At 38.1% G+C, this 26,360-nt stretch overlaps 1 protein-coding gene across 4 annotated transcripts in view; it reads right to left on the reverse strand.

Annotated features, from left to right (window-relative positions):
• Positions 1–26,360, reverse strand: part of FARS2 (phenylalanyl-tRNA synthetase 2, mitochondrial) — a 623,068-nt gene that overhangs the window by 479,684 nt on the left and 117,024 nt on the right. For all 4 annotated transcript variants that reach the window (XM_020973819.2, XM_078153627.1, XM_078153628.1 and 1 more), the window contains one exon: positions 18,908–19,543. In XM_020973819.2, the coding sequence (XP_020829478.1) occupies positions 18,908–19,522 (615 nt within the window). In that variant the 5' untranslated portion in view covers positions 19,523–19,543. The remainder of the gene's footprint in view (positions 1–18,907; positions 19,544–26,360) is intronic.

Below are 26,360 nucleotides of genomic sequence, written 5' to 3' on the forward strand. Positions count from 1 at the left end.
TAATGTATGTGTCCGAGAGTCTATGACATTTTAGTCACTAAACTGCTTTCCTGAATTGCTGGAGCAATTCAAAGCTTCACCAACAACACATTAGCATGCCTGACTTTGTACAACCTCTCCCCCTGCCAACACTGACTCTACTCCTATAATTTGATACTTTTGCTAATTTGACAGGCATAAGGTGACATGACTAAAAAATGACTGAACAACACTAAAAATTTTGGTAACAATTTTGTAACCGCAGCTAACCATTAGTCAGGAATAGAATTTTCTCATTGACTGGAAGAGTGGTTATCAGAGTACGGAATCAACATTTTTCTTAATAGTTGTGCCAACTCAGCATGGTATGCATTATTTTTAGTGGTACCCTCCAAAGCAGATATGGCAATGATTGCCTAAGAAAATTCCTCCCTTTCATTTTCTAACCTATTATAAATGTAAACTATTTTCTAGAGCAACAAGTTGTAAAAATCAAGAAAATACAAGATTTTTCAAATGACTGTCCTAAAAATGCCAAGGGAGGATTTAACACAGTATATATGTGCTGGCTCTGTCAGTGGAGAGTTTCTGCATATAAAGTTCTCTCTACTGATGTAATTACAGGTCCAGACCGCAGAAACAATGTGCAAGTTATTGTTCTCAGTGCTAGGGATTAGACAACAGCCCCCAATTTCTGGGAGCTTACATTTTGACAAGAGAAATGCATGTTTCTTCCCTCTCTGGCAGCCACTACCCTTCTGTAGGTATTGTCTCCCTCCAGCGGAATGTTAGCTTCTTAAGGGCAAGGATTGTCTCACTTTTTGTATATTCATAAGCCCTGTCATTAGCATACTGTTTGGCATATAGCTTTTAAAGAGAAGAAAAAAACCAGGAGTACATGAGCCATTCAACCTTTTTAAAAAGTCCCACCAATAAGCTATTAAGGAAATTTGGCAAACACATACTGAAGAAAAGAATCCTCACCACTCTCTGAAGTTTATTAAGGAAACATTGGAGCATGAAGAAAGATGGGAGGAATACCTTCTAACCTCTTCCTTTTAACTTTAGAAGTCATGTTGCTTTCTTTACCTTAGCTGACTGAATTCCTTCTAACCTTCCCCTATCTTGCTATAGCCATCATAATCCTGGTTTTCCAGCCTGTGATCCATCCCTTTGAAGCATTATATGTATCTGAAGATCTCCTAAACTTACATACATAGGGGGGAAGGGGGAGAGAAGAGAAGAGAGAGAGAGATTACGTCACTGATAAAAATTCTGGACAACTAAAGGCAAGGAAAGATCTCTAGTAAGAAAAGATGAGAGACAAAGACCCCAAGAGGAAAACAGAGAAATATCTGGGTTCTGCATTGAAGAGATGCTCAACTGAAACTTTCACATAAATAACTTTAGAAGTTATTTAAAAGGCTTTACGTATGTCAATTACACATCTCTAAAATTTTAAATTTCATATTTTGTCAAAGCCAAATACCCACTCTTTGTAAAAAGCCTTCAGAGATAAAGCCTAATAATCCTACCAAATATTTTACTTTAAAAACTATAACTCTTGGAAAAAACAGACAGAATAGGCAAACATTTCTGGTTGAATAGATGAATTCTGGTAATTAGTTGTTATTTTTATTGAATGAATCAATACAGCTTTACATACAATAAAACAATCAATACTGAATGCTGCAAAATTATATAACTAAGTTTGGTCCTGAAGAAAAGGTGTGAGAAGGTACCTCTCCCAACGTCTTTGCAAAGGTTGGGGATTATGGGTGTCAGACATTGCATGTGACTCAGGAGTTCCAACCTCAGCCTTCTAAGTAGGTCTGAGAAGGCTCTCAGCCATCACAGAAACAAGGGAGGGTTGATTAGTGCTAAGGAATTCTCTCAGGAGAGGTCTGGGTAGGCTGGGGGAACTTGAGGTTTGTACAGTATAAAAAAGCCAGGTTAGGTACTCAACTCATCAGATCAATAACAGTAGAAAAGAAATAGGGAGACATTAGACTATGTCAGCCTTGAGGACACAGTAGTTACTAAATAAGTCAGGTTTGTTTCAGGAAATATTTTTCTTTGTGACTAGTCTTATTAGAAAGCCTTGTATTGGTAGGATATCTCTAAGATGTCGGAGGCTTCTTCAAAACGGTGTCAGTCTTGCCTTTCTTGATGTTGCCAATAAAGAGAAAAGTATGAACTAAGGGTCTTTATTTACCCTACACCACAGCTGTTTCTTTGGCCTTAGAGGTTACTTTATCTGGGGGAGATATTTCCCCAAAACTTAATGTACTCAAGTTCATCCTCCTCTTCCACACCTACACTATAATGCCAAGCTATTTTCAATATATTAGTTTTATTGAACTTTTTTCCCCTCTTTTTTTCTTTATTGATAAGGAATGGCTCCCTGAAAGGGAAAAGGGGAGAAACATAGTGGGAAATACAGGCAATGTCAAAACAAAAGATATCAAAGTAATTTATGTGTAAGGAATGGGTCGATTGGGGTTGGGGGGAGAGAGAAAAGGAGCACTAAAAGCATGTCCCCAGGTCTTGTTGACTCCAAGACCAATGTTTCTACCCACTACGTTGCAGCAGTTCCTGACTCCTCCCTTTGAAAGATGAAGTGGATATTCCTGGAAACCAAACTTTTCTGGTATTAAAAATATATACATTTCTTAAAAGTGATAGGAGAACACAACCCTTATTATGTACCCTCCAAGTGACATGCTAAGTGGCTGCCTACATTTCATAATGAGTACTGTGCCTGTGACAAAGGAGAGCTCCAGGTTTTATGGCTGCTCAAAGAAGATTTCTCATCAAAATCCACAGTCAAACTCATATGCAGGAGAGCTAAGAATATGGAATCATACCACTGCTGCCTTCCAAATGGCATTCAGCTACCACTAGCAACGGGGGAGGGGGGGGAGTAGTCCTTAGCAGGTTGTGACGCCTCCTTTGAAATAGCACAATATTTCTGTGAAAATATTTTTGCTGCTTTCACACAGTTCAACAGCTAGTGCAAAACATATTGTTCCTGTAATTACATAGATTCAGTAAAACCTAATGAGAGCCTCTCAGTCACAAGCAGGCAAATGCAGAACATGAATAACAATATTTCGCTTGAGATCCAAGAGACATGAGTTATTCTGGACAATTCAACCGTGTTTTGCAAGGTATACATAGACATATGTATCTTCTCCTTCTTCCGTCCCCTCTACCCAAGGTTACAACTGGTTAAGGTGTACATAAATTACTCTGGATAATTCAACTATTTTTGCAAGGTATACGTAGACAAACCTGAGAAGCAAATGAAACCACAACTTCTGAAAGTAATCAGTGGCTGCCAGCTGTGCAGGGTGAAATTCGCATTCCAGAAAGGAGTAATTTGGATTTTTTTAGTCACCACCAGTAAACATTTATTGAGCACCTAGAATCAGCAAGGCACTGTGCTTGAAGCAGAGGTATAAATCAGAAGCCTGAGACCAAGGATCTGTCTGTCAGATTTCTAGCTCTCGAAACAAACTAATGCCATAGCTTTCTAAACGTCCCGGGGGCTGATCTCAACCCTGTGCCTTTGCCAGAAATGGACTTTTTGCTAGATCTGTGATCATGAAGAGCAGAATAAAACTATGACATGTCCTGCCTGTGGAAAAGCTAAACACTGAGGACCACGACTGGAAACCAGGAGAAATGTCAAAGCCAGGGCAAGCCAGGAGCTAGCCAAGGCTCTAGGAACAAGGAGACATTTGCTTGGCCAGTCAAAGGAGTGCTGGAAACAATCCAAGATGGGAGCTGTAAGGAAAGACTGGGGATGCAAGGGACATAAGCTGGCAAAACAGAAGATCCTAGACAAAACCCCAGCCTTTCACAGAGTGTTAACCCTTGAACTCATCCAAGAATATAATCTAGCTTCAGAAAGAAGGAGCTTGAGTCCCATGCTACTATGGAGAGATGTAGAATTATGTTCTACTCATCTATAATATGCGCTTATATAATTTCTGTTGCTCTATTATTCAACTATATCCTAATTGCTTTATATGTGTTTTTCCCCAGTTTTGTTCCTTACCTAAGTCTGTTAGCACAGACAACAAATAAATGCCAAGGTAGGTAAATTACTATTACAAGTCCCCACTCAGTTTGAACCTGAGAAGATAATAGTTCCAGAATGACAGAAACCAAGGGCTACATTAACAAATAAAAGCAGCAATATGCCAAATACCAAATGAATGACGACAAACTCCAAGACATAGGTAGAAAGGATTATCTGTAATTTGAAAGTACCAGGAAAGGTTCTCTTAAATCTGCTTTTCTTTTCCCCAGAATTCAAATTCTAGGAATCCTGTATTATTCCCATGACCCCACCCTCCCAACAAGATCAACAGGAGAGTACTTAATGCAAATCTTGTGGAAGACAGAGGAGGGTATATGAAGCAAAATTACTTCTAAGGTATTCCTATGATTGGTGAAGATCCCAGAAAGAGTTAAAAGATTAACAAAACCAGGTGTATGTGAGCTATTTAACCTTTTTAAAAAGTCTCACCAATAAGCTATTAAGGAAATTTGGTAAACACATGTTGAAGAAAAAAAAAATCCTCTGCCAGTCTCTGAAGTCTATTAAGGAAACACTGGAGCATGAAGTTGGAATAATGGGAGGTCTCCTCAGCTCTTCACAAGAATAACAGTGGGGGGAACTCCATAGATAAGGCCCAGGAACAGAGGTGTTCTAATTAGCCATCTGGACAGTGAGGGAGGGTGACATATGTATGGTAGGAGGGTAAAATTTTGTGATGATAAATAATTTATATCTGCTGACCAGAAAGAGCCTGAAGGACTCCAAAAGTCCTACACAAAATGTTGTACTGGGAAATTCACCAGTGAAAAGTAAAATAAAACAATGTATTTTAAAGAGGAATAACCCAATAGGGTTGGGATAATGATGGCTTCTGAAAAGCCTGTAATCATTTTAGTAATAAAAAGACTAGAATTTAATATCCATATTTCAAAGGTCAATACCCAGCAGTGGTTAATATATTATGTAAAACATATAATGCATTACACATATATAATAATGTATTTTTTATATATACATTGCTGCTGTTGTTGTTTCAGTCATGTTTGACTCTTTGTGACCTCATTTGAGGTTTTCTTGGCAAAGATCCTGGAGTGGTTTGCCATTTCCTTTTCCAGTTCATTTTACAGATGAGGAAACTGAGGCAAACAAGCTTAAGTGATTTGCACAGAGTCACACAGCTAGAAAGTGTCTGGGGCCAGATCTGAACTTAGGAAGATGAGTCTTCCTGACTCCAGGCCTGGCACTCTATCCGCTGCACCACCTAGCTGCCCAATATATACATAGACACATATTCTAAAACACACATATTCTAAGAACCCATAGCTGTCTGTCTCTTTGCTCACCATTCCATTAAATTTGGGCAATCAAAAAATTTCAGTGTTGGAAAAATAATGCAAAGGCCAAGCACTTGAACACATATCTAAAAGAAGTATCCCAACCAATCTAAAGGGGGTCGTCCAACCTTTGCTTTAGGGCCTCAAATATGGGAGGACCCAATACTTCCAGAGACAGATCATTATATTCTTAGATTGTTAGGAAATTTTTGCTTGCATCAAGCCTAAGACTGTATCTTGAAATTTCCACACACCTCTTAGTTCTGCCTATTCGAGCCAAACAGAACAAGTTTGATCTTTCCCTATGTGATAAGCCATCAAATACTATCCTATTTCCCCCAAGTCTTCTCTTCTCCAGGCTAAACAGCCCTTCAACTGAGATTCACATGGCATGAACTCAAGGTCCAACATTTAGTTTCCCTTCTTGGGATGCCCTCCGGATTATCAGTATCCTTCCTAAAAATGTGGTGCCCACAAGTGAACACAATACTCCGGTAGGGTCTGAGTATTTGGCAGAGAGTAATTCTATTAAGACTTCCTGATTTCTAGAAGCTATGAACCTCTCCTAAAATAGCTTTAGATCAAATCAGCTTTCTTGGCCATCATATTGCACTGCTGACGTGTGTTGAGCTTGAAGTCTACCAAAACTCATACTTCTTTGTCATATGAAATGCAATTGAGGAAAACCTCCCCTATGGAAAATACTTCTATTTAGCCCTTTTAAAGTTCATTTGTTTTTTAATTCACCTCCATGTTTGAACCTTGATTCTGTCCTCCAACGTAGAGGAAGAATGTATCTACAGAAGGGGCAAGCCTTTTCCAGTCTCCTGGGAGGTGACAAACTCCCTCAGAACTGATTCTCTGTGGAAGTCAAAAGGAAGACAAGTCTACCAATCCTAGGCTTAGTGTGTTACTCTTGTTAAAAGAGTTCTGTAACAGTTGAAGAAAGTGAAGTACCATTCAGAGCAATCAGTGGCTAAAGGTGGGGAAAGATCATAGCTATCCATCCAAAAGTGAGAATAGGAGACAAATGGATTGATCTATCCAAGCAGAGATGCTGCATGCTGAGAAGCTGCCCAATGGCAAAAATGACCACTGGCCCCAGGTAGCAGTGACCCTAGGCTGCTGGCCTAGACCAGCAGCAAAGGCCTAATGAGGAGCAAGCAGAGGTGGGTGGGTGGCAAAGGGGACTGGAGTCAGGAAGATCTGAGTTCAAATTTTGCCTCAGACACTTCCTAGCTGTGTGACTCTGGGCAGGTCACTTAACCTATGTCTGCCTCCTTTTTCTCAACTAAAAACTAGACATAATAATAATAATAATAATAATAATAAGAAGAAGAAGAAGAAGAAGAAGAAGAAGAAGAAGAAGAAGAGACCTCTCAGGGTTATTGTGAGGATCAAGTGAAAACACAACAGCTAGCACATAGCAAGCCTTTAATAAACTTTCTTTCTCCCTTCCCTTCACCCATCACCATTACCATTATCAGCAGACTGGGCTGTCTCACAAAAACATACACCACAGCAGTAGCAAGCTTATCTAGGCTACTGATTCTACGGAAATACTATGACCAGTGAAGAGCAAGCCCAACTAAACAGCAGAACAACTCCTAGAGAATGTCCTGAGGGAGGCCAACCTAAAATGATACAGTAGCAGGAAGTACTCAAACTCCTCTAGAACAAGCACCAGACCAAATCCTGATGGTGACATCTAAGAAAAAAACCCGCCACAAATCACTTTTCCATCCTAGATTGGTACAAGAAGACAGGTAGAGAGGTCTGCAGACACTGAGGACCAGATCCAGCCAGGATTGCCAGTTTTCCAGCATGAAGAAAGACTGCGCACCAAGCCAAGAGGAGTTCCTACCCAGACTGATAATAGGGTATCTTGTCACAGTTTCAGGAATAGGCGCCAACCTGTCTAGGAAGTGTCAAGTGTCTGAGGCCAGGTTTGAACTTGGGTCCTCCTGACTCCAAGGTCAGAGCTCTATCCACTGAGCCATCTAGCTGGATACTACCTGGACACAGATCTGATGGGCAGCCTGCTGAAGGGGATTGCACCTAGAGGGGGTATTCCATAGTAAGGAGCAGTCATGGATACTGGGCTGTGTAGCAAGCAAGGAGCAAGCTCAGAAGGAAGAAGCTATAGTGGCTTAGACTCCCAGGAGCAGACTGGGAGTCCCAGCTTCTAGCACAGTCTGTGAATATCTTCCACCAAAAAACAAAGAAAAAACCTTGTATGTATTTGTTTATATGTGTGCTAACTCCTCTGTAGAATATAAGCTACAGATTAGATGATGAATCCCTTGAACTGGTCATATTATTTGAATTAACATTACATATTTTCATTAGACTGGAACCAATTGCCATATTTTATACGATGGTAACTTTGAATAGTGTAAATCTGATGAAATGAGATTACTTTATGGGATTTCTTATTCACAAGAATGAGACCTAGCTGTATTTCATTTTTACCTTTGTAACCCTAGGGTCTAGCATATTTCCTGACATAGTAAATATTCAATAAAAGCTTGGTGATTAATTAATATTTACTCTTTGAGTCAAGCCATTCACCCAGTTCTACAGATACCATGTAGCACTATCATTGATGTTACTTCTGTCCATTATTTCCATAACTGAATGAGAAACTTTATCAAATGATCTGATAAAACCTACAGCAATTTCCTGGCAGCATGGAGTCAGATGATATAGATTTTACCTGTGCGACATCAGGCTCAACCTCTCTGAGGCCTCAGTTTCCTCATCTGTAAAATGAGGGAATTAGAATAAATGTACACTAAGGTCCATTCCAGCTCTAAACCTGTGGTCCTATGATCTTATGAGCCACCAATTTGATAACCCTATCAAAAAAAAGAAATATAGTCTGGCATCAGGTCATTGATGAAGCCATTTTGGTTCTCTGTAATCACTACTTTCTTTTCTAAATATTTAACATACATCTCCTTTATAATACATTCTAAGACTCAAAACTGAATTTATATGTTTGTTTAATGAGAGGGCCATACCACCACTTTATCTCTGAATAGCTCATAAGGTCCTAACAGGTTCTTAACTTTTGGGATGAGAGTAATGAGAGGAGGCAATGTGAAGAGTTTTTTTTTTTAAATGAAAGAAAGATCTGTCTTGAATTGTCCAAATAATTAAAGGAAATCTGTATATATCTTGGGGACATGCAGAGATTTATCTACGTGTGAATCTGATCAGAGAAAAGAAACAGACAACCAGTCTCTCTGATAAAGGCCTCATTTCTAAAATATAAAGAGAATTAAGACAAATTTATAAGAACACAAGCCATTCCCCAATTGATAAATGGTCAAAGGATATGAACAGGCAGTTCTCAGATGAAGAAATTAGAGCCATCTATAGTCATATGAAAAAATGCTCTAAATCATTATTGATTAGAGAAATGCAAATCAAAACAACTCTGAGGTATCACATCACACCTATCAGATTGGCCAACATGACAAAACAGGAAAATGATAAATGTTGGAGAGGATGTGGGACAATTGGAACGCTAATACATTGTTGGTGGAGTTGTGAAATGATCCAACCATTTTGGAGAACAATTTGGAACTATGCCCAAAGGGCTACAAAAATGTGCATACCCTTTGACCCAGCAATAGCACTTCTAGGGCTATATCCCAAAGAGATCAAACAAATGGGAAAAGGACCCACATGTACAAAAATATTCACAGCACCTCTTTTTGTGGTGGCAAAGAATTGGAAATTGAGAGGATGCCCCTCAATTGGGGAATGGCTGAGCAAGTTGTGGTATATGAATGTAATGGAATACTATTGTGCTATAAGAAAGGATGAACAGGCTGACTTCAGAAAAACCTGGAAAGACTTATATGGTCTGATGCTGAGTGAAGTGAGCAGAACCAAGAGGACTTTGTACACAATAACAGCCTTGTTATGCAATGACTAAGATTGTTAAACTGAACCCTTCTCAGCATTACGAGGATCTAAGACATCTCCAGAGGCCTCGGGGATAGAAAATGCTATCCACATCCAAAGAAAGAACTCTGGAAGTCGAATCGCTATCACTTATTTTTACCTTCTGTTGAATTTTGTTTCATCTTTCTGATGGTTCCTCCTATTGGTTTTAATTTTTACTTACAACTTCACTAATGTGAAAATATGTTTAATGGGTATGCAAATGTAAAGCCTATATCAGATTGTGCACCATCTTGGGGAGGGTGGGGGGGAGGAAGGGGGAGAAAAATTTTCAACTCAAAAGCATATGGAAGTGATTGTTGATAAATCAAAATAAATTAATAAAATTTAAAAAAAAGAAACAGACATCAATGAACTTGAGGGAAAGATAGGAGATGGAAGGAGCTGGGGCCATGCTATCAAGACAGGATTAAAAACCAGGATGGCATCTTCCTTCTCTTAAATAATTCCTTGGTGTATCCTCTGGGTCATCATGCCAACACATCTGATACAACACAATAACGTGGCTTAGGGGCAACAGGGAAATACAGCCTGTTTGAACACTGCTATAGTCCTACGCAATTTTCAATTAATATGTTGTTAGTCTAAACAGACAAGAGGATTTGTTTGGGCTCCCTCTAGTGGGTACATTAAACACAGGAAACGTACAGCTCATTCTGAACTAAATGTATAAATCAAGTCAGCTCTGGGTAAACATTTCATAGGATCAGAGGACCTAAAGCTGGGAATGACCTTAGAGGTCATGTAATTCCCGTCCCTCATTTGAAAGAAGAAGAAACTAAGCCTCAAGAACCAAAATGATTTGCCCAAAGAGTAATTTACAGAGACAGTAAAATGAACCAACTTAGAAATCAAAACAATTAATACCTGAACAGAGAACATAAAGCAGACCAACGGAGAACACCAAAAGAGTCACTGTTTCCAAATGTAAGGAAGACCTTGAGATCTCTCTGAAGGCTAGTGATTTGATGACACTATTGTTTCATGTTGTGTTTTTTTTAAAGCACATCTCTCAGCAAAAACTGAGGGGAAAAAAACAGTTCTTAAAAACCAGCATTCCAAACTTTTGTTGTACCTTCTAACTGTGCTCTGTATATGTCTCTCAAGAGGAGGAGGGGCACGTGCTAGAGAGTGCTCAAGCACTAGAGAGGGTTCTATTCAATCTGTCCTCCTCTAGCACAGCCTCCTGCAACAAAAATACCCCTGATGGGGCAGGCCCATTGTAAGCATTCTATAAATACTTTTTGTATTGAATTAATCGACAAAAGAGAACAATCAAAATAGAACAAAACCAAACCTACACATTTACAAAATGCCAAAGTGCCTGGCCTGTAGCCAAGCACACACAAATGATGTTCAATAAAACGAGTGATAAGGATTACCAATATGAACTCTGTTCATTAGGATGTTGGAAATAACCTCTGGTGCCCAAATAGACACAGTAAGTTAGCCAGACTCAGGATGAACGAAGCAGTTGAAACCTTTAATACGCTTCCCATAGGAAGCGGGAATGGAACTCAAGATGAGCACACATACACCACAGAAGCGAAAGCAAACCGTATATCCCTATTCCCGGCCCCAAGTCCCTCCTAGCTGACTTTCATTGGTAGAAGTCAGCATAGGTCACAGACTTCCTGAAACTCCCACCACATGTTCCCCTTGGTACGTTTACTCCCTTCTTCATACATGGTATATCTAGAAAATGGTGTCTTAACCCGCCCAGAGGTGGAGAAGCTAGTATTCATGAGCCTATTAAGCATGTGCACTCTCAGTAAAGCTTAACCTTTGTCCTACTTACAGCCTCCCCAACCACACTACCAGTTTCACCTGATTTTAGATGTTTCTTGAAGCTCCTCACCCAGAGCTACTTTCCTCTCAATTTCCTTATATGGAGATATAATCATTCCTTACTTCTCACAAGGATACAACAGGTCCATAACAGAGAGTGATGAGTAATCTAACAGTGGCCAAAAAAAGAAAGAGAATTCCCCATTCCCTTGGGGTCATAAACTGAGCCTTTATAGTCATTTAGGATAAGATGTCACCTACCTCAAGCTCAGCGGAGAACCCAAGTTCAGCTACTTAAGAGCATGAAATTAACCCCCCATTTGGCCAACAAGGCCAAAAACCCAGAAAGGAAAGAATTAAGTTTATTTCAAAGAATAATAGCATAGCAAAACTGTGACTATGCAAAACAAGAAGAGAATGAGTCACTTTCAATACTTAATTCTGTTAGAGGGCTTACTTTCCCATTTAAGTATCAACACACTATTCGATGTTTCTTTTTTGATCTAGACCTATAGTTTCACCTATGTAGGCTTCCTACTTTGCCAGCAATTCTTACGCAGTTTAGACTCTTACACTGTTGCCTAGAGCACTGAGAAACTGAGTGACTTAGCCAGGGTAAGACAGCTAGTATATGTCAGAGACAGGGACTTGCAAGGTCAGCCCTCTCTGCCTCTACCACACTGCTAAACAATGCAAAAAAATACTTCTATGTTTAGTCAGTATGGCTTAATGGATGCAGTACTGGCTTGAGGTCATGATCAAATCCCATCTTTAACACTTACTACCTGTGTGAAGCTGGACAAGTCTTTTCAGCTTCAGGTATCTCAAATAACTTCCTAGAACATAACTACTAAATCACTGTGATGACCAAAGGACCTATTGAGTTATAGCTAGGATCCCATTAGTGCAAATAATGAATCCATTGAAGTGGTCCCATGCATTAGAATTGGCACTATTCTCAGTTATAATTATATAAAATTTGGTCATTGTTTCCAGCCCAATGAAAATACAGTATGAATTCAACTATACATTTATATACATACATATAAATGTGTGTATATATGATATACTTATATCGAAATAAAATATTTCAGAATATGAAACTAGACACTTTAAAAACAGCAACATGATTATATAAAATTATAATATTATTACAATAATTTAGCAAACATTTTATTAGTGGTGGTGATGAACAAGTTATTACATGGCCTGAACCTCTGTGAGCACTGAAAATCCATAGTTTACAATGTATACATATCTTTTATGTTTTTTTCTTAAACAACATAGTTAAGAAAGCAAAGGTTAATGGGGGTTGGGGATATGGAAAGAATTCAAAGTACTCCCTGTTGTCATTTTCTGAAATAATCAAGTGAGCAGTATCTCTGAAATTGGAAGAGAGCTTAGAGCTAATTTTCTTTGGTCTCCTCATTTTGCCTTCTGGTGCATTTTTAGAACTTTATTAGGTATTTATGGGAACCTGGACTTCTCAATGTCCTAACATGGTTTTATCCATTTTCCAAGTCCACGAATTAAAAAGTCAATCAAAATGAGTGAAAGACAAATAAAGGCTTGAAGAAGTAGGCTCGCTATTAGTATAGAAAAGTGACAGCTGACAGCAAGGCCTAGCAAGAGAGGAGACAAGAAAACTATCAAGAGCAGACACAAGAATTTTAAAATCCTAGTGGTCTGAACTACGCTGTGTCCTGAAGAGACAAACAACCTGACATACCTCAATAGTCCCTGAGAGCCTCATGGTATGAAAGCATAATACTTGTTCCTAATGATTCAAAGATTTAGAGCTGAAAGAAGACCTTGGAAATCATTTAGCCCAATTCTTTTGTGGGCTAAGGATTAAACTGATGCCTAGGGAGTAAAAGGCACTCATCCTAATGTCACACAGGTAATGGGGGGACTCTAAGCCAGATCTTCTTACAACACATCGCATGATGTTTAAATGGTGCCTTCTTGCCTTCCATGACCCAGAGTCATAGAAATAAGGTTAAATCGTGTTTGTGAGACTATTTAAGAAGCCTGACTAGTTAAGCCATCTCAGAGGCAGCTTAAAACTGGATGTCATTCTAGAGTAGAGAGGCGAGTTATCTAAGTTAGAATCCTGCCTTTGACTGATGCTGGAATAGTCTCTTAGTCTCCATAAGCCTCAGTTTCTCATCTTTAAAATGGGATAATAATATCTAGAAATATCTGATTCTGGTAACCTCTCCATATACATCTCACTCCTTTCTAAAATTTTTTTAATTAACTAATTAATACATAAATAAAAAGTACTTTGTAAATATTGAAGTGCTATTTCAATACCACAATTTATTTTTGTTTCATAAAGGTTTCCATCAAAAATGGTTAAAATAAAACAAGGTTTGGCATTTAAAAAGGGGTAAGCCTTTAGCTATTTTGAAAACGTGGAATACCTTGTTTTCTAATGCTGATAATGATGATATAGTAATGAGATATTTCTCTCTCCATATCTCTTCTCTACATAGATTGTGTGAGACAATGATGGAATTCATGCTCCAGCATGCTACTATCACCCTATTTCCTAAAAGTATGACACCAACATGCTAGGAAAATATTTTGTTTTTCCCTTCTTGCTTTGTTTTTAATTTCTTTTAAAGCTTTTCAGAGCAGTACATAGAAAATTTTTAAGTTAAAGCAGACCAAAAATAGAGCAAGAGAAATCCTGCAGAAATTTTCCATTTTCCTTCCCGATATATCAAAGAAGGCACTTGTCAAGAAAACTGAAGTGAAGAGTAAGCAAAGAAAGAAGTCATGGCCGTAAAGGGAGGACTATTAAAAAAAAAATTAGGGAAAGAATACTGTTGATGATGAGAAAGGGCTAAAGAAAGCATTATGAAGAGGGTGACAAGTTGGACACCTACAAATAAGAGAACAAACTAAAATACTGTATGCTTAGAAACCAAGAAGGAAGGTAAAGCTAGTTGGCTCAGATTATCTAGGCAAGAAATGTTAGGGCTATACCTGGCAAACTAGTTAGAAATGATTTTGTTTTATGGACTAAAGCTGAGAGGGGGTGGGATGCAAATTTACCTATTAACCTGGCAAAGCTAGAGTAAAAGCTAGATCAGCGTCCAGGCAGTCTATTAAAGACATAGTACCTAGCCAACCTGTGCCTGAGTTGTCCATGCCCAGGCTACAGCAAATCAGTGTCTGAGCAGTCCAGCACCCAGCAGCTTATACCTGAGTTATAGAAAGAAAAAGGGTTAGGGTAATACTTGATATATTCCAGTCTCTAGCTAGGTAGCATAGTAAATGCAGTCCTAGACCTGGTTCAAATCCAGCCTCAAACATTAACTAGCTACGTGACCCTTAGTCAATTATCCTCTATCTGCTTCCCTTTTCTCAACTATAAAATGGGGATAATAATAGTCTCTACCTCTCATAGTACATAAAATGAGATGTTGGTAAAGTACTTTGCAAGCTTTAGAGCACTGTATAAATGCTACTTCAAGAGACCTGATGCTTCACAATTAACAATGTCTGGATGGGGCATGTCTGTTTCACAAGCAAGAGGCACAGCCTAGGTTCAAGACCAGGTAGAGAGAAGGAGACACAGAACTCTAATGTGTGCATTCAAGGGGAGTTAAATAAGATAAACAGAGGGGCAAGAGGTGGTTATGTTCTGTGTTTGACAGCCTAAAGAAAAGTAAGACAAATGCACAAAGAGAGAAAGGGATTGATATTTCTAAAAATCATATTCAACTGGGAAACTGACAAGTACAAGGGAGAGAAGAGATTAAGAGGGAATACAGGATCAGTGCAGGAGAAGACATAAGCAAAACAAAATCCAACTTCAGAGAATAAAACAAAGACAGGATTAAAAGGAAGGAAAGAGCAACAACTAGAGAGCGGGGCAGGTCAAGGGGAAGAGAAGAGAGACAGGTGAACCAGCCTCTACTTCTGAATGTACTCCTTCACCACCTTCTCCTTCTTTGTAAAAAGAGAGGTGGGGGTGGGGAAGGAATTTAAAAAAAAGCAAAAAGACAGGATGGAGGAAAATACACAATTAATAATCAAATCGTGAACATGAATGAGATGAACTGACCCATAAAATAGGAGAGGATAGCAGGATGGGCTGATTAGAACGTAGAATCCAACAATATGTTGTTTATAAGGAAAACACTTGAAACACACAGATTTGCAGGGTTAAAATAAGGGGGCTGGTATGAAATTTCATGCTTTCATTGAACTCAAAAAATGCAAGGTTACCAAAAATTATCTCAGACAAGGAGGTAGGTAAAAACACACAACTACGAAAGGGGAATTATGCTTAAAGAGCTAGAGTCAATGAATCAAAATTAATATTTAATAAATATTCCAGGTAGTACAGTGGATAAAGTGCTAGACCTAGAGTCACGAAGACATAAGTTCAAATCCTGTCTCAGACACTAATTAGCTGTGTGACCCTGGGCAAGTCACATAAATTCTCTTTGCCTCACTTTCATCATCTGTCAAAACGGGAATAATAACAGCAACTACTTCACAGGGTTGTTTCCAGGATCAAATGTGATAATAATTATAAAACACTTAACACAGTGCATGGTATACAGTAATGTTAGCTACTATTTTATGCATCAAATGACTTAACATCTAAATACTTATACTAAATACTTTTCTTCCCCCTTTAGCCTTACTGCTTTTTCCCTCCCTTCTATTCCCCCCTCCCTTTTCTTTCCCCTTTCCCCTCCTACTGCCTATAGGGCAACTTAGATTTCTATACCTAACTGATTATGCCCTTCTTGAGCCAAATATGATGAGAGTAAGGTTCAAACAATGCTCACCCCCCTCCCTTCTTTCCCTCTGCTGTAATAGGATTTTCTGTCTTTTCCTGTAATGTAATTTACCCTTTTCTGCCTTCCTCCTTTCTCAGTACATTTTCTTTATTTTTTGTTAATTTTGTTTGTTTGTTTGTTTTTTCCATATGCTTTTGAGTTGAAAATTTTTCTCCCTATTCCTCTCCCCCCCCACCCTCCCCAAGACAACGCACAATCTGACATAGGCTTTACATTTACACACCAATTAAACATATTTTCACATTAGTGAAGTTGTAAGTAAAAATTAAAACCAATAGGAGGAACCATCAGAAAGATGAAACAAAACTCAACCTCAGTACATTTTCTAAGATTAGACTAATCCACTCACCTGGATCCATTTAACCCACTTGATCAGATTTTTTTTTATCATTACAGCAAAGTCAACTAATATCCACCCCCTTTATGTATACTTCTTTAACATGGTGTAATAACAATACAGTTCTCAAGAGATGCAAGTATCATCTTCCCTTATAGGGATGTAAACAGTCCACCCTTATTAACAACATATTGTATCTTTCTGTCCCATTTACCTTTTCATATCTTTCTTGAATCTTGTACTTGAAGACCAAATTTTTTGTTGAGCTCTGGTCTTTTTATGAGGAAGGCTTGGAAGTCCCCTATTTCATTGAATATCCATTTCCTCCCTTGAAAAATCATGCTTATTTCTGCAGGGTAGTTGATCCTTGGCTGCAATCTGAACTACTTTGCCTTAGAGAATGTCATGTTCCACACCCTGTGGTCTTTTAACGTAGAAGCTGCAAGGTCCTGTGTAATCCTGACTGTGGTTCCATGATATGTAAATTGTTTCTTTCTGGCTGCTTTGCAGTACCTTCTCTTTCATCGGTAATTTTGGAATTTTGCTATTATATTTCTTGGTGTTGCAATTTGGGATCTCTTTCAGGTGGTGAGCGGTGTATTCTTTCTATGGTTATTTTACCTTCTGGTTCTAGGACTTCAGGGCAATTTTCCTTTATGATTTCCTCAAAGATACTGTCCAGGCTCTTTTTTTCATCATGATTTTCAGGTAGTCCAATAATTTTTAAATTGTCTCTCCTGGATCGATTTTCCAGGTCGGTTGTTTTACCAATGAGGTATTTTATGTTTTCATCCATTTTTTCATTGTTTTGTTTCTGTTTGACTGATTCTTGCTCTCTTATAGAGCCATTAGTTTCCATTTGTCCAATTCTAGTTTTTAACAGATTGTTTTCTCTTCTGTTAATTTTTGTACTTCCTTCTTCAATTGGCCAACTGCATTTTTAAGGGATTTGTTTTCTTCAGTATACTTTTTTTCCAGTTTGCCAATTGTGTCTTTTAGGGACCTGTTTTCTTCAGTGTGCTTTTTTTCCAAATGGCCAATTGTATTTTTTAAGGACTCTTCTACCTCTCTCATTAGACTTTTAAAATCCTTCTTGAGCTCTTCCAAGAAGGCTTTTTGGGCTTCAGACCAGTTCATATTCTCTTTTGACTGTGAGGCAAATGGCAAGGCCTGAGGATGTTAGATTATAGAAATAGTTAAGATGTCAGTGCTGGAGGACCACAGGACAGAGAAGCAGGGCATATGGTAAGGAGCTGCTGACTTCTGTCTCATTCAGTCCCTGTGAGCAGCCAAGCAGTTGAGGCAAAGGGGATTGCAAGGGTTCTGGGACAGCCCCAATGGTGGGGAGGGCTCTCATCCTGAGTGGTTCTGATACTTCCCAAAACCATGAAGGAAGAAATAACAATGATGACAATAATGATTAGCAACAACTAGTGCTTATGTAGTGCTTTAAGATAAGCAAAATACTTTGCAAATATCTCATTTTATTCTCACAACTCTGTAAGACAGATGCTACTCTCATTTTACAAAGGAGGAAATAGAGGCACAGAGGTGTTAAGTGACTTGCCCAGGAATACACAGCTAATAAGTTAACTTCAATTCTAATACTCTATCCATTAAGTCAATCAGATGTTCCCTTAGAGAAGGAAAGGAGATAGAGCACCCACAGTGCTGGCAGATCTTCTTATAATCAAATTATACTGTATTGGTTCGAGGATGTTCTAGGGCCCAAGGAGGGAGAAAAAGGGAAAGGCATTCGGGGCATGACACCGCCAGTGGTGGCAGAGCCCTCTAGTAAGACATGAATCATAGGAAAACAAGGAGAGTGGTAATCAAACCTATTCCACATAAACCCCCCAATATGCCAAGTTGAAAGGGGGTATAAATGAGAACAGTGTTATTTTGGGGGACAATTTAATCAACATAATCCTTATTCTTCCTCAGCCAAATAAAGAACTGATTAGAACAGAGCAGAGTAACAACAGAATCAGCCTGTTCTAAAAACTGGGCCAATTCTATTAACCCACTGAGGCCATTAGATAACTTATGATGACAGTTTTACCGGTTTGGGTCCCAATGTACCAAGACTGAATCTGAGTCAGTAATTTAAATTCAATCACAAAGAATCAATGAGATAAATAGCTGGAATGGATATTACAAGTGAACCAGTCCATTTGATTTTACACATGAAGAAATGGATGCCCAGAGAGGTTGATTCACTTCTCTAAGGCTGCAGAGTCAGCAGAGAAGGGAACCTAATCCAGGTCTTCTAACTCTGGATTCCCATGCTGTTACAATTATACTATGCTGCCTTGGAGAAAGATGGCAGCAGGGAAGCTGCTCAGTATGGAAACAAGAAAGAAGAAACAGCAGAGGAAATAAAAAACTCACAAGTTTCAGTAGATTAAATGCCTCAGTTATATTAAATGCTGCACATATCAATCAATTAAAAAATATTGCTTATTTACACCTAGCTTTTGCTAAGCACCAGTCTCAACTGAGCTAAAATTAAGGTCAAGGGGAAAATAACTCACTTGCTCCATTATAGAAACACTTAGGTGTTTGTTCTATTGATCTCTCACTAAGAAATCCCCCTTACCTGATGCTTGTTGAAGAGCCTGACAGCTTCCAACTGATGGAAGACTGGGTAATGGTGGCAGTCAATCTGGTCCCGCCGATAGACATCTCCAACCACAAGGAAAGCATTGAGGCCAGCACGAATCAAGTTCCACTGGTGGGCTGAAGTGTGAGACCGTAACATGTGAATACGATTCAGGTAATAGTTGTCTCCCTTATTCCGGCTCGGGTGATCAGCTGGGATAAGGAGACTATCAAAGTTCTGCCATGTTGTGACAACTGGAGAGAGGCCATCAAACACAGAGAACAGTGGAGTCCCATAGGGGCCTATATATTGTTTATAAAAATGATGCTTCACTCTCTCCAAGACCAGCCATAACGGGTGATATTTCCTATTATGCAAATTCTTTCCCACCTTGGAAAGAATCTTTTCTGGTATGTTGCTATGGTCATCCCGAGGATAGGACTTGCCCAGCACCTCCACTGAACTTCTGGAAGTCCCACTGGCAGTAAGCTCCGAAGTGATGGGATGTGAGGTCAATGACCTACTGTTTCTCAAGACACTTCTGACCAGATTTCCCAGGCACAGTTTAACATGGCAGTGCTGCATTCTTTTAGTAAGACTCCAAGTGATCATGGTAGCGATTCTTCAAAGGCTCTAGAAATGAAACATCAAAGATGTAAACTTAGCATTTATCTTTGCGGAACGCAAGCAAACAATCTTCTTGCCTCCCATTTTCCTTACTGATCCTTACTCTCTACCTCCACCACATATCTCCCCAAGAACAATAGCTGTACAATGGATGAAAGCACAATCATAGTAATATGGTAATAAACAGGTCACACTGACTACTCGATATTGAAAACAATTTTAAGTTGCACATTTATCTCCATAATCATGCCCTTAGTCTTTAAATGTTTTTCTCAATAGAATGTAAGCTCCATGAGGGAAGGTACTGCTTCATTTTTTTCTTTGCATTCTCAGTGTCTAGTATAATACCTGACATATAATAGGGCTTAATACTTACTGATTGATTCTTTTCACAGAAGTTTCCTTTTTCTACATTATGATATACTTGATATCCATCAACAGGAAAACTGCTATAAACTAAAACCATTTCCTTTAATTTTTCACCTTTCTCTGGACCAATAGATAGATGCTTATCTAATAGGACTCAGTAAAACCTCAGTACACTGGTACTTAGTACCTCATTTATAAAAGAGACTCAGTGCTTTAATAAGAGGCAAGACTATTAAAAAACCTCAAACTGGAAAAGAAATTCAAAGGGGATACAAGACAGATATTATCCTTATTATTAAAAAGTTATTTTTTTTAAATGTAAACAGTGTAGATTTTATGGTTTTATTGGAGATGCAATCGCTCATTGTTTGATTATACTTCTTGAGATTCTTATTAAATCTATAAATATGAAAACATAGTAAATAGGATAATCTTTTTTAAAGTAGTATCTATAAATACCACACATTTGAGTATTTGCTACTCCTTATTAATGTTCTGCATATATTTTAGAAAAAATGGTGTAATCAATAAGCACTGAGCAAGTGCTTAATAAATGCTTGCTGCTTGTTGACTGGTACAGTAGAAAGAACATAGATTTCAGGGTCAAAAGCACTCAGGCTTGAATCTAGGGTCTAATATTCATTAACTACATGACCTTGAAGAAATCGCTTCATCTCTTTGGGCCTCAGTTTCCTGATCTATAAAAAGAAGGGGTGAACTAAGTGATCTCTAAGTCCCCTTCTTTAAGACCAAATGAAGAAAATGGAAAAGCATGACTGCAATGTTATTTTCCTGTATCACAAAATGATACTGCCTGTACTTTATAAACATTTTATATAAGATGTAGAAATGTGAGGATGAGGCAGTTATTTTTGTTTGGTGTAAAAAAAAAAAAGAAAAAAGGATTAGACAGAAGTCCTAAAATGTTGATTGATGAGGAAAAACAATGCAAGACAGCTGTTAACTATTTATATAAAGGAAATGTTTTATTTCCCTGTAGCTCTATATACCATCATTTACATTTAATGCTTCCACTGTCATTATGATATATCATCAATTAAAAGCCACATTTTAAAAATCCTATACTTCAAAATACTCATTCAATTAAATTCTATAGGGCATCTACAATGTACTAGGGATGCTACTAGGAGATGGGGATAGAAAATAAAAATAGAAGACATGGTCCTATATCTCAGGAGAATTAGAATCCAGCAGAGTAGAGAAAGCAATAAGGAAGACAATCAGATTAATAACAATACAGTCCCCAAATCTGGCTTGCACTGCTATTTTTTACGGTCTCCTTGATCTTCAGGCCTTATCCAGGAGACTATAGATTGGCCTCTGGGTCAAGTGTAATCTTTGGCTTATCCCAAACCTACCTTCTCAGGATGTGGTGTCAAATTGTGTTTCACAGAACCCCAAGATTAGGCAGAAACTTGTTGAGTCCATGAGAGAAGAAGTAGGCATTTCATATTTTTGCAAAAGTCACTGAATTTTTGCATATTTTGACCTCAAGAAAGGACACTATCAATCTAGTTCATGTCCCTTCTGTATTCAAATTAGGCTGACTTTCATCCTTTATTAATGCATTTGTTGCCAAGTACAATGGACATTGTTCCCTCCAAAATTATCAATGATCTTCTTTTTTTTATTTTTGACCAAATCTAATGGTCTTTTCTCAGTCCTATCAGCTTCACTTGACACTGATGACAACCCTCTTGTCCTGGACATAGTCTCCTCTCTGAATCTTGGTAACATTTCTGTCTTTTGGTTCTCCTACCTGCCTTACTATTCCTTCTTTGTTTCCTTTGCCAGGTCATCATCTGCACCACGCCCCTTAACTTTGAATGTTTCCACAAGATTCTGTTTTAGGACTTCTCTCTTCACCATCTATATTCTCTTCATAAGCTCATTGGCTTCCATGAGTTTAACTATTATCTCTATACAGATAATTCCACAGCCATATGTCCAACCCCAGCTTTTCCCCTGAGCTACAGCCCCATGTTATCAATTGTCTATTAAACATTTCGAATTGGTCTTTTAAACTCAAACACATAAAACTGAGTTTGTTATCCCCCACCCTCTACTAAAACCATCTGTCTTCTAAATTGCTTGATGTCTGTCAAAGGCAACACCATCTTTTCAGGGACTTAGAGACTCAGATAAGCACAGCATTATTCTGGACCATTTACCTCCTGACATCACCTATCCAATCTTGGGATTTTGCACTCTCCTTTGCACTGTATATTTACATTGCATTGGAACCAATTACTATATTTTACATAATTATAACTCTGAATAGTGTGAATTCAAATACATATGACCACTTCATGGGATTCATTATTCAAACTAACTGGAATCTAGCTGTGCAAAAATAACATTTTTTTTTGCCATGGTGAGATTCAGAGATATATAGATATAGATATAGATATAGATATAGATATAGATATAGATATAGATATAGATATAGATATAGATATAGATATATGTATATGTGTATATATAAATATATACATATGTATGTGTGTATACACACACACACACACACACTATCAATCATGCTCTTTATCTTCCTGTCTTTGAGAATGAAAAGTGGACTTAAATTCCTGAAGCACATCATTGTAACTAACTGAGAAGCTAATTCCTTGTTTAATGTACAAAATCATGAGTGAGCTGAAGCATTGTGGGAACATTGCACTTCTCAGTTTGTTTGTTTGTTTATTTTTGTAACATGGGCTAGTTTTAAAAAGACACTTTCACAGTAACAACTAAAAATGTAAATCACTAAACAGATTTGTAAATTTGGAACTTGTATGAGAGATTTGACTCTTTTAGCCAATCATTCATCATAACCCACAAAAAAATCTGACTTCAGGTTGCAAGGACCCTTTAAATTTGGTGTAGATAAGTCATCAAAAAAGACAGATATGACTGATGACAAATTTAAATAATGTCAACTCAATTCAACATGTTTAATTAATGTTTGTTGAATTGATTTGACTATTAAGAAATGATGTTCAATCAATTTTTGTATAGAAATAAAGCAGAGACTATGCAAAGCACTGAGGAAAACAAAAGAAAAAAGGCAAAAAACCAGTCCCTGCTTTCAAGGATTTCATAGTTTAATGGGGAAGACAACATGCAAATAGCTACATACAAACAAGATACAGGCAAGATAAACTGGAGATAATCTTACAAAGAAGGTTCTGGCCTTAAGGGGATCCTCTAAAGAGACACGAAACATATTTTATCATTAGCAACTATTTTTCCATTTAGTGAGGACACAATCATTAGTTTCACAGCATTGTTCAAGGGCACCATTAAATTATTTTTCACACAATTACTCAGAAAGGTAGCCTTTTGAGAAGATTTTTGCACATGTGCTGCCATTTTAGGAAGATGGTTTTGGAGCAAATTGACAAGATTTAGAAAGAAGTCTTTTTTAAACCTGTCAGCCTTTTCATTATGACCAGTAAGCAGTATCCTACCTTTTGCCAAACAAAGAATAATGTCAATCAATTGCCCTTTTACACTTCTAGCACTGCTCTTCTGTTCACTGAGATAACTTGACTTATCTTCATCCAACGTGTCAATAGATTTCCCTTCATTAAAGCTTGACCATGAAGAATAGATCAACATGTGAGATTCTGACAGCTGGTACTTTTACAGACCTCAGCCCTATGCTGGTTTCTGAATTCCTTAATAATCAATGTGGGATCAAGGAGACCTTTGTTTTTTGCATCCCTTGAGAGAATATATTCTAACTACTCTGACTTTTCATAGCAAGTGAAATGAAAACTTATTTTTTAATCTAGAAAATAAGCTTTAATATAGGCTAATAAGGATCTCTGGATAATCAGGATTGGCAATCTAACCTATTTTTGAGAATATCATTAGATAGAATGTTTGAAAACTTTGAACCATAGAGACCTGAACTAACAGTCAAAGTCTGTTCCCACCGGTCATTCATTACTCACGTTGCTGCATGTATTAGACCTGCTAGCAGCATTATCTTATCCTAAGTTCTGGACCAAGAAGTCTGAGGTATTTCTATTACTAACATCACATTCATAATAATTCTTCTCCTTAATTTGTCTTATTTTAACAATGAACTAATTCATGTTGTTTTAACTAAAAGGGGATGTCATATTGATTGATTTAAAATGTAAAGCCATAGGCTTGTTATGCTATTTCAGTAGCATATCCACAACAAAGATTACATACTGTGCTGGGCATTCGCAAGGCAGCAACTTGAATAGGTCAAAAGATTTTCTAGATTAGTAGTCAAAGGTAAAAGAGAGAATCAAAGGTAATTCTATGATAGAGTAATGGGGACTACAAGCAAACACAGTCTTTCCATTCATTTCTATAATATTAATATCACACAATTTAGTACTTATCACATAACATAGTAATTCATACTTTAAGAGAATCATGTGACTAAATTAAAAACAAAGCCACTTTTTTTGGACACATTGGGTTGTACCTGAGCACAACCAGCACACCCTATAAGTATATTCATCCTAACCACTAAATCAAGTTTCCACTTCTAAAATTTCTGATTATAAGATTCATTCACATCAATTTTGGAGGGGTGGTGGTGCTGGGCAATGGGGTTAAGTGACTTGCCTAGGGTCACACAGCTAGTAAGAGGCAAGTATCTGAGGCCAGATTTGAACTCAGGTCCTCCTAACTCCAGGGCAAGTGCTCTATCCAGTGCACCACCTAGCTGCCCCCATTCACATCATTTTGTATGTCTCTTCCAGACGTAGCCATACAGGCTCTCCATTAGCATATGATCCACACAAAAGGCCATGTGGAACATGGGAAGAGCATGGGCCCTGGAATCAGAGGACTTTGGTTCAAATCTTGACTCTGATTGTTTATTACCTATACAACCTATGGCAAGTAACTTACCCTCCAATGTGTGGTCTGTAAAATCAACCATTACTGAGCTATTTTGTAATGAAGTTCTAAGATACCGAGAATCAAGAGTTCAGAGCACAGTATTAGACTGGTCCTGTTCACCTGACTCACAAATGGAAAATAATATACCTTCAGCAGGAAGTCTTCATGACAACTTCACTAGGGTTCTCAGTGCTTTTTGTTGAGGCAATTCTAGTGTGAGACATGTTCTACAAACTCAGAATGAACTCTACAAATATGTTCATTTGTGGTCTCATTTTGTCAGAGTTGTCTCTAAAATGTCACTGGCTTAGCTTCAACTGAAAAATATCTCTCCAACTACATTGTTCTGTATTGGTTGTAGACGGGATTCTTACATATGCATGTGTACCCACAAATATCTTGGGAGAAAGTCACACTCTTCAGTAGTTAGGTACTTAATTCACAATTCTCAGCTATACGTTTATCTCCCTTCCAAATGCATACACTGTGTTAACACAAAATTCAAAGCTGTTCTGGGAAAGCTATTTAGGATGCAGTCATTTGTGGCATATTGACTAACCTTTTCTTCTCAGTTTCCAGCTCCACAGATACTTGAACACACTTAAGCCAGATGCATGTGATTCTCAAGTCCCTTTATTGCACACCCTCTATTCTCCAATCCTCTTTTTAATTTTTTTTCCCCTAAAGCATATTTAAATCTCTTATCCTTATTCACATAATTCTTTATCCTTTTGGCCTCTGGTTTGATTTCCCCAACTCTGACCCAATCAAAATGTAACTGCTACTTTCTATTAAAGACCACTCTCTCCTCAAAAGATACCATATCTATTGGAGAAAAGTGTGAAAAGAGGCCCGTGAATGCACTGATATATAGGGATTATTCCAGCCTTGGCCTTCTATTGTGTACATGTTAAGATCATTCTTGCTTTTGCCTTCTCACTGAGTAAATGTTTCGTATTTTCAATGATGTCATTGTAAATGATTTTGTGTGAAAAGGCAGCACCCCACTGATGTCTCAGAGATTATACTAGCAGGTAAGATGAGTATACCCCACCAACCAGGGTAACCTAGGACCCTGAGAGGTTGAGTTGTAGCTGGATGGTCATGCCTCAAGAGAACCACCTGACATGCCAAAGGAGGTGCAAGGGGAATGAGTAAACTGGCCCTAGCCCAAGGAGGGAGAGAGAGCCTGAGAAGAGCTGGAGGTTGGTGCAATACCTAAAGTATACGTCACTTATTTATTTGGCCATATCTCTTTGCTATGCCTTTATTTATCTGTCTAGTTGCAATAATAAACAAGATATTTTGAGACTGATAAGTTTTGATGCTTAAAATGTATAGCTAGTTTTTTGTTCTGTTTCAGTCATGTTCAACTCTTCATGACCCCATTTGAGGTTTTCTTGGCAAAGATACTGGAATTGTTTGCCATTTCCTTCTCCAGCTCATTTTGCAGATGAGGAAACTAAGTCAAACAGGATTAAGTGACTTGTCCAGGGTCACACAACTAGTAAGTACCTGAGACCAAATTTGAACTTAAGTTCTCCTG

This window comes from Phascolarctos cinereus, unplaced genomic scaffold (genome assembly GCF_003287225.1).
Source record: "Phascolarctos cinereus isolate Bilbo 61053 unplaced genomic scaffold, phaCin_HiC Scaffold_4;HRSCAF=312, whole genome shotgun sequence".
NCBI classification, from domain to species: domain Eukaryota; kingdom Metazoa; phylum Chordata; class Mammalia; order Diprotodontia; family Phascolarctidae; genus Phascolarctos; species Phascolarctos cinereus.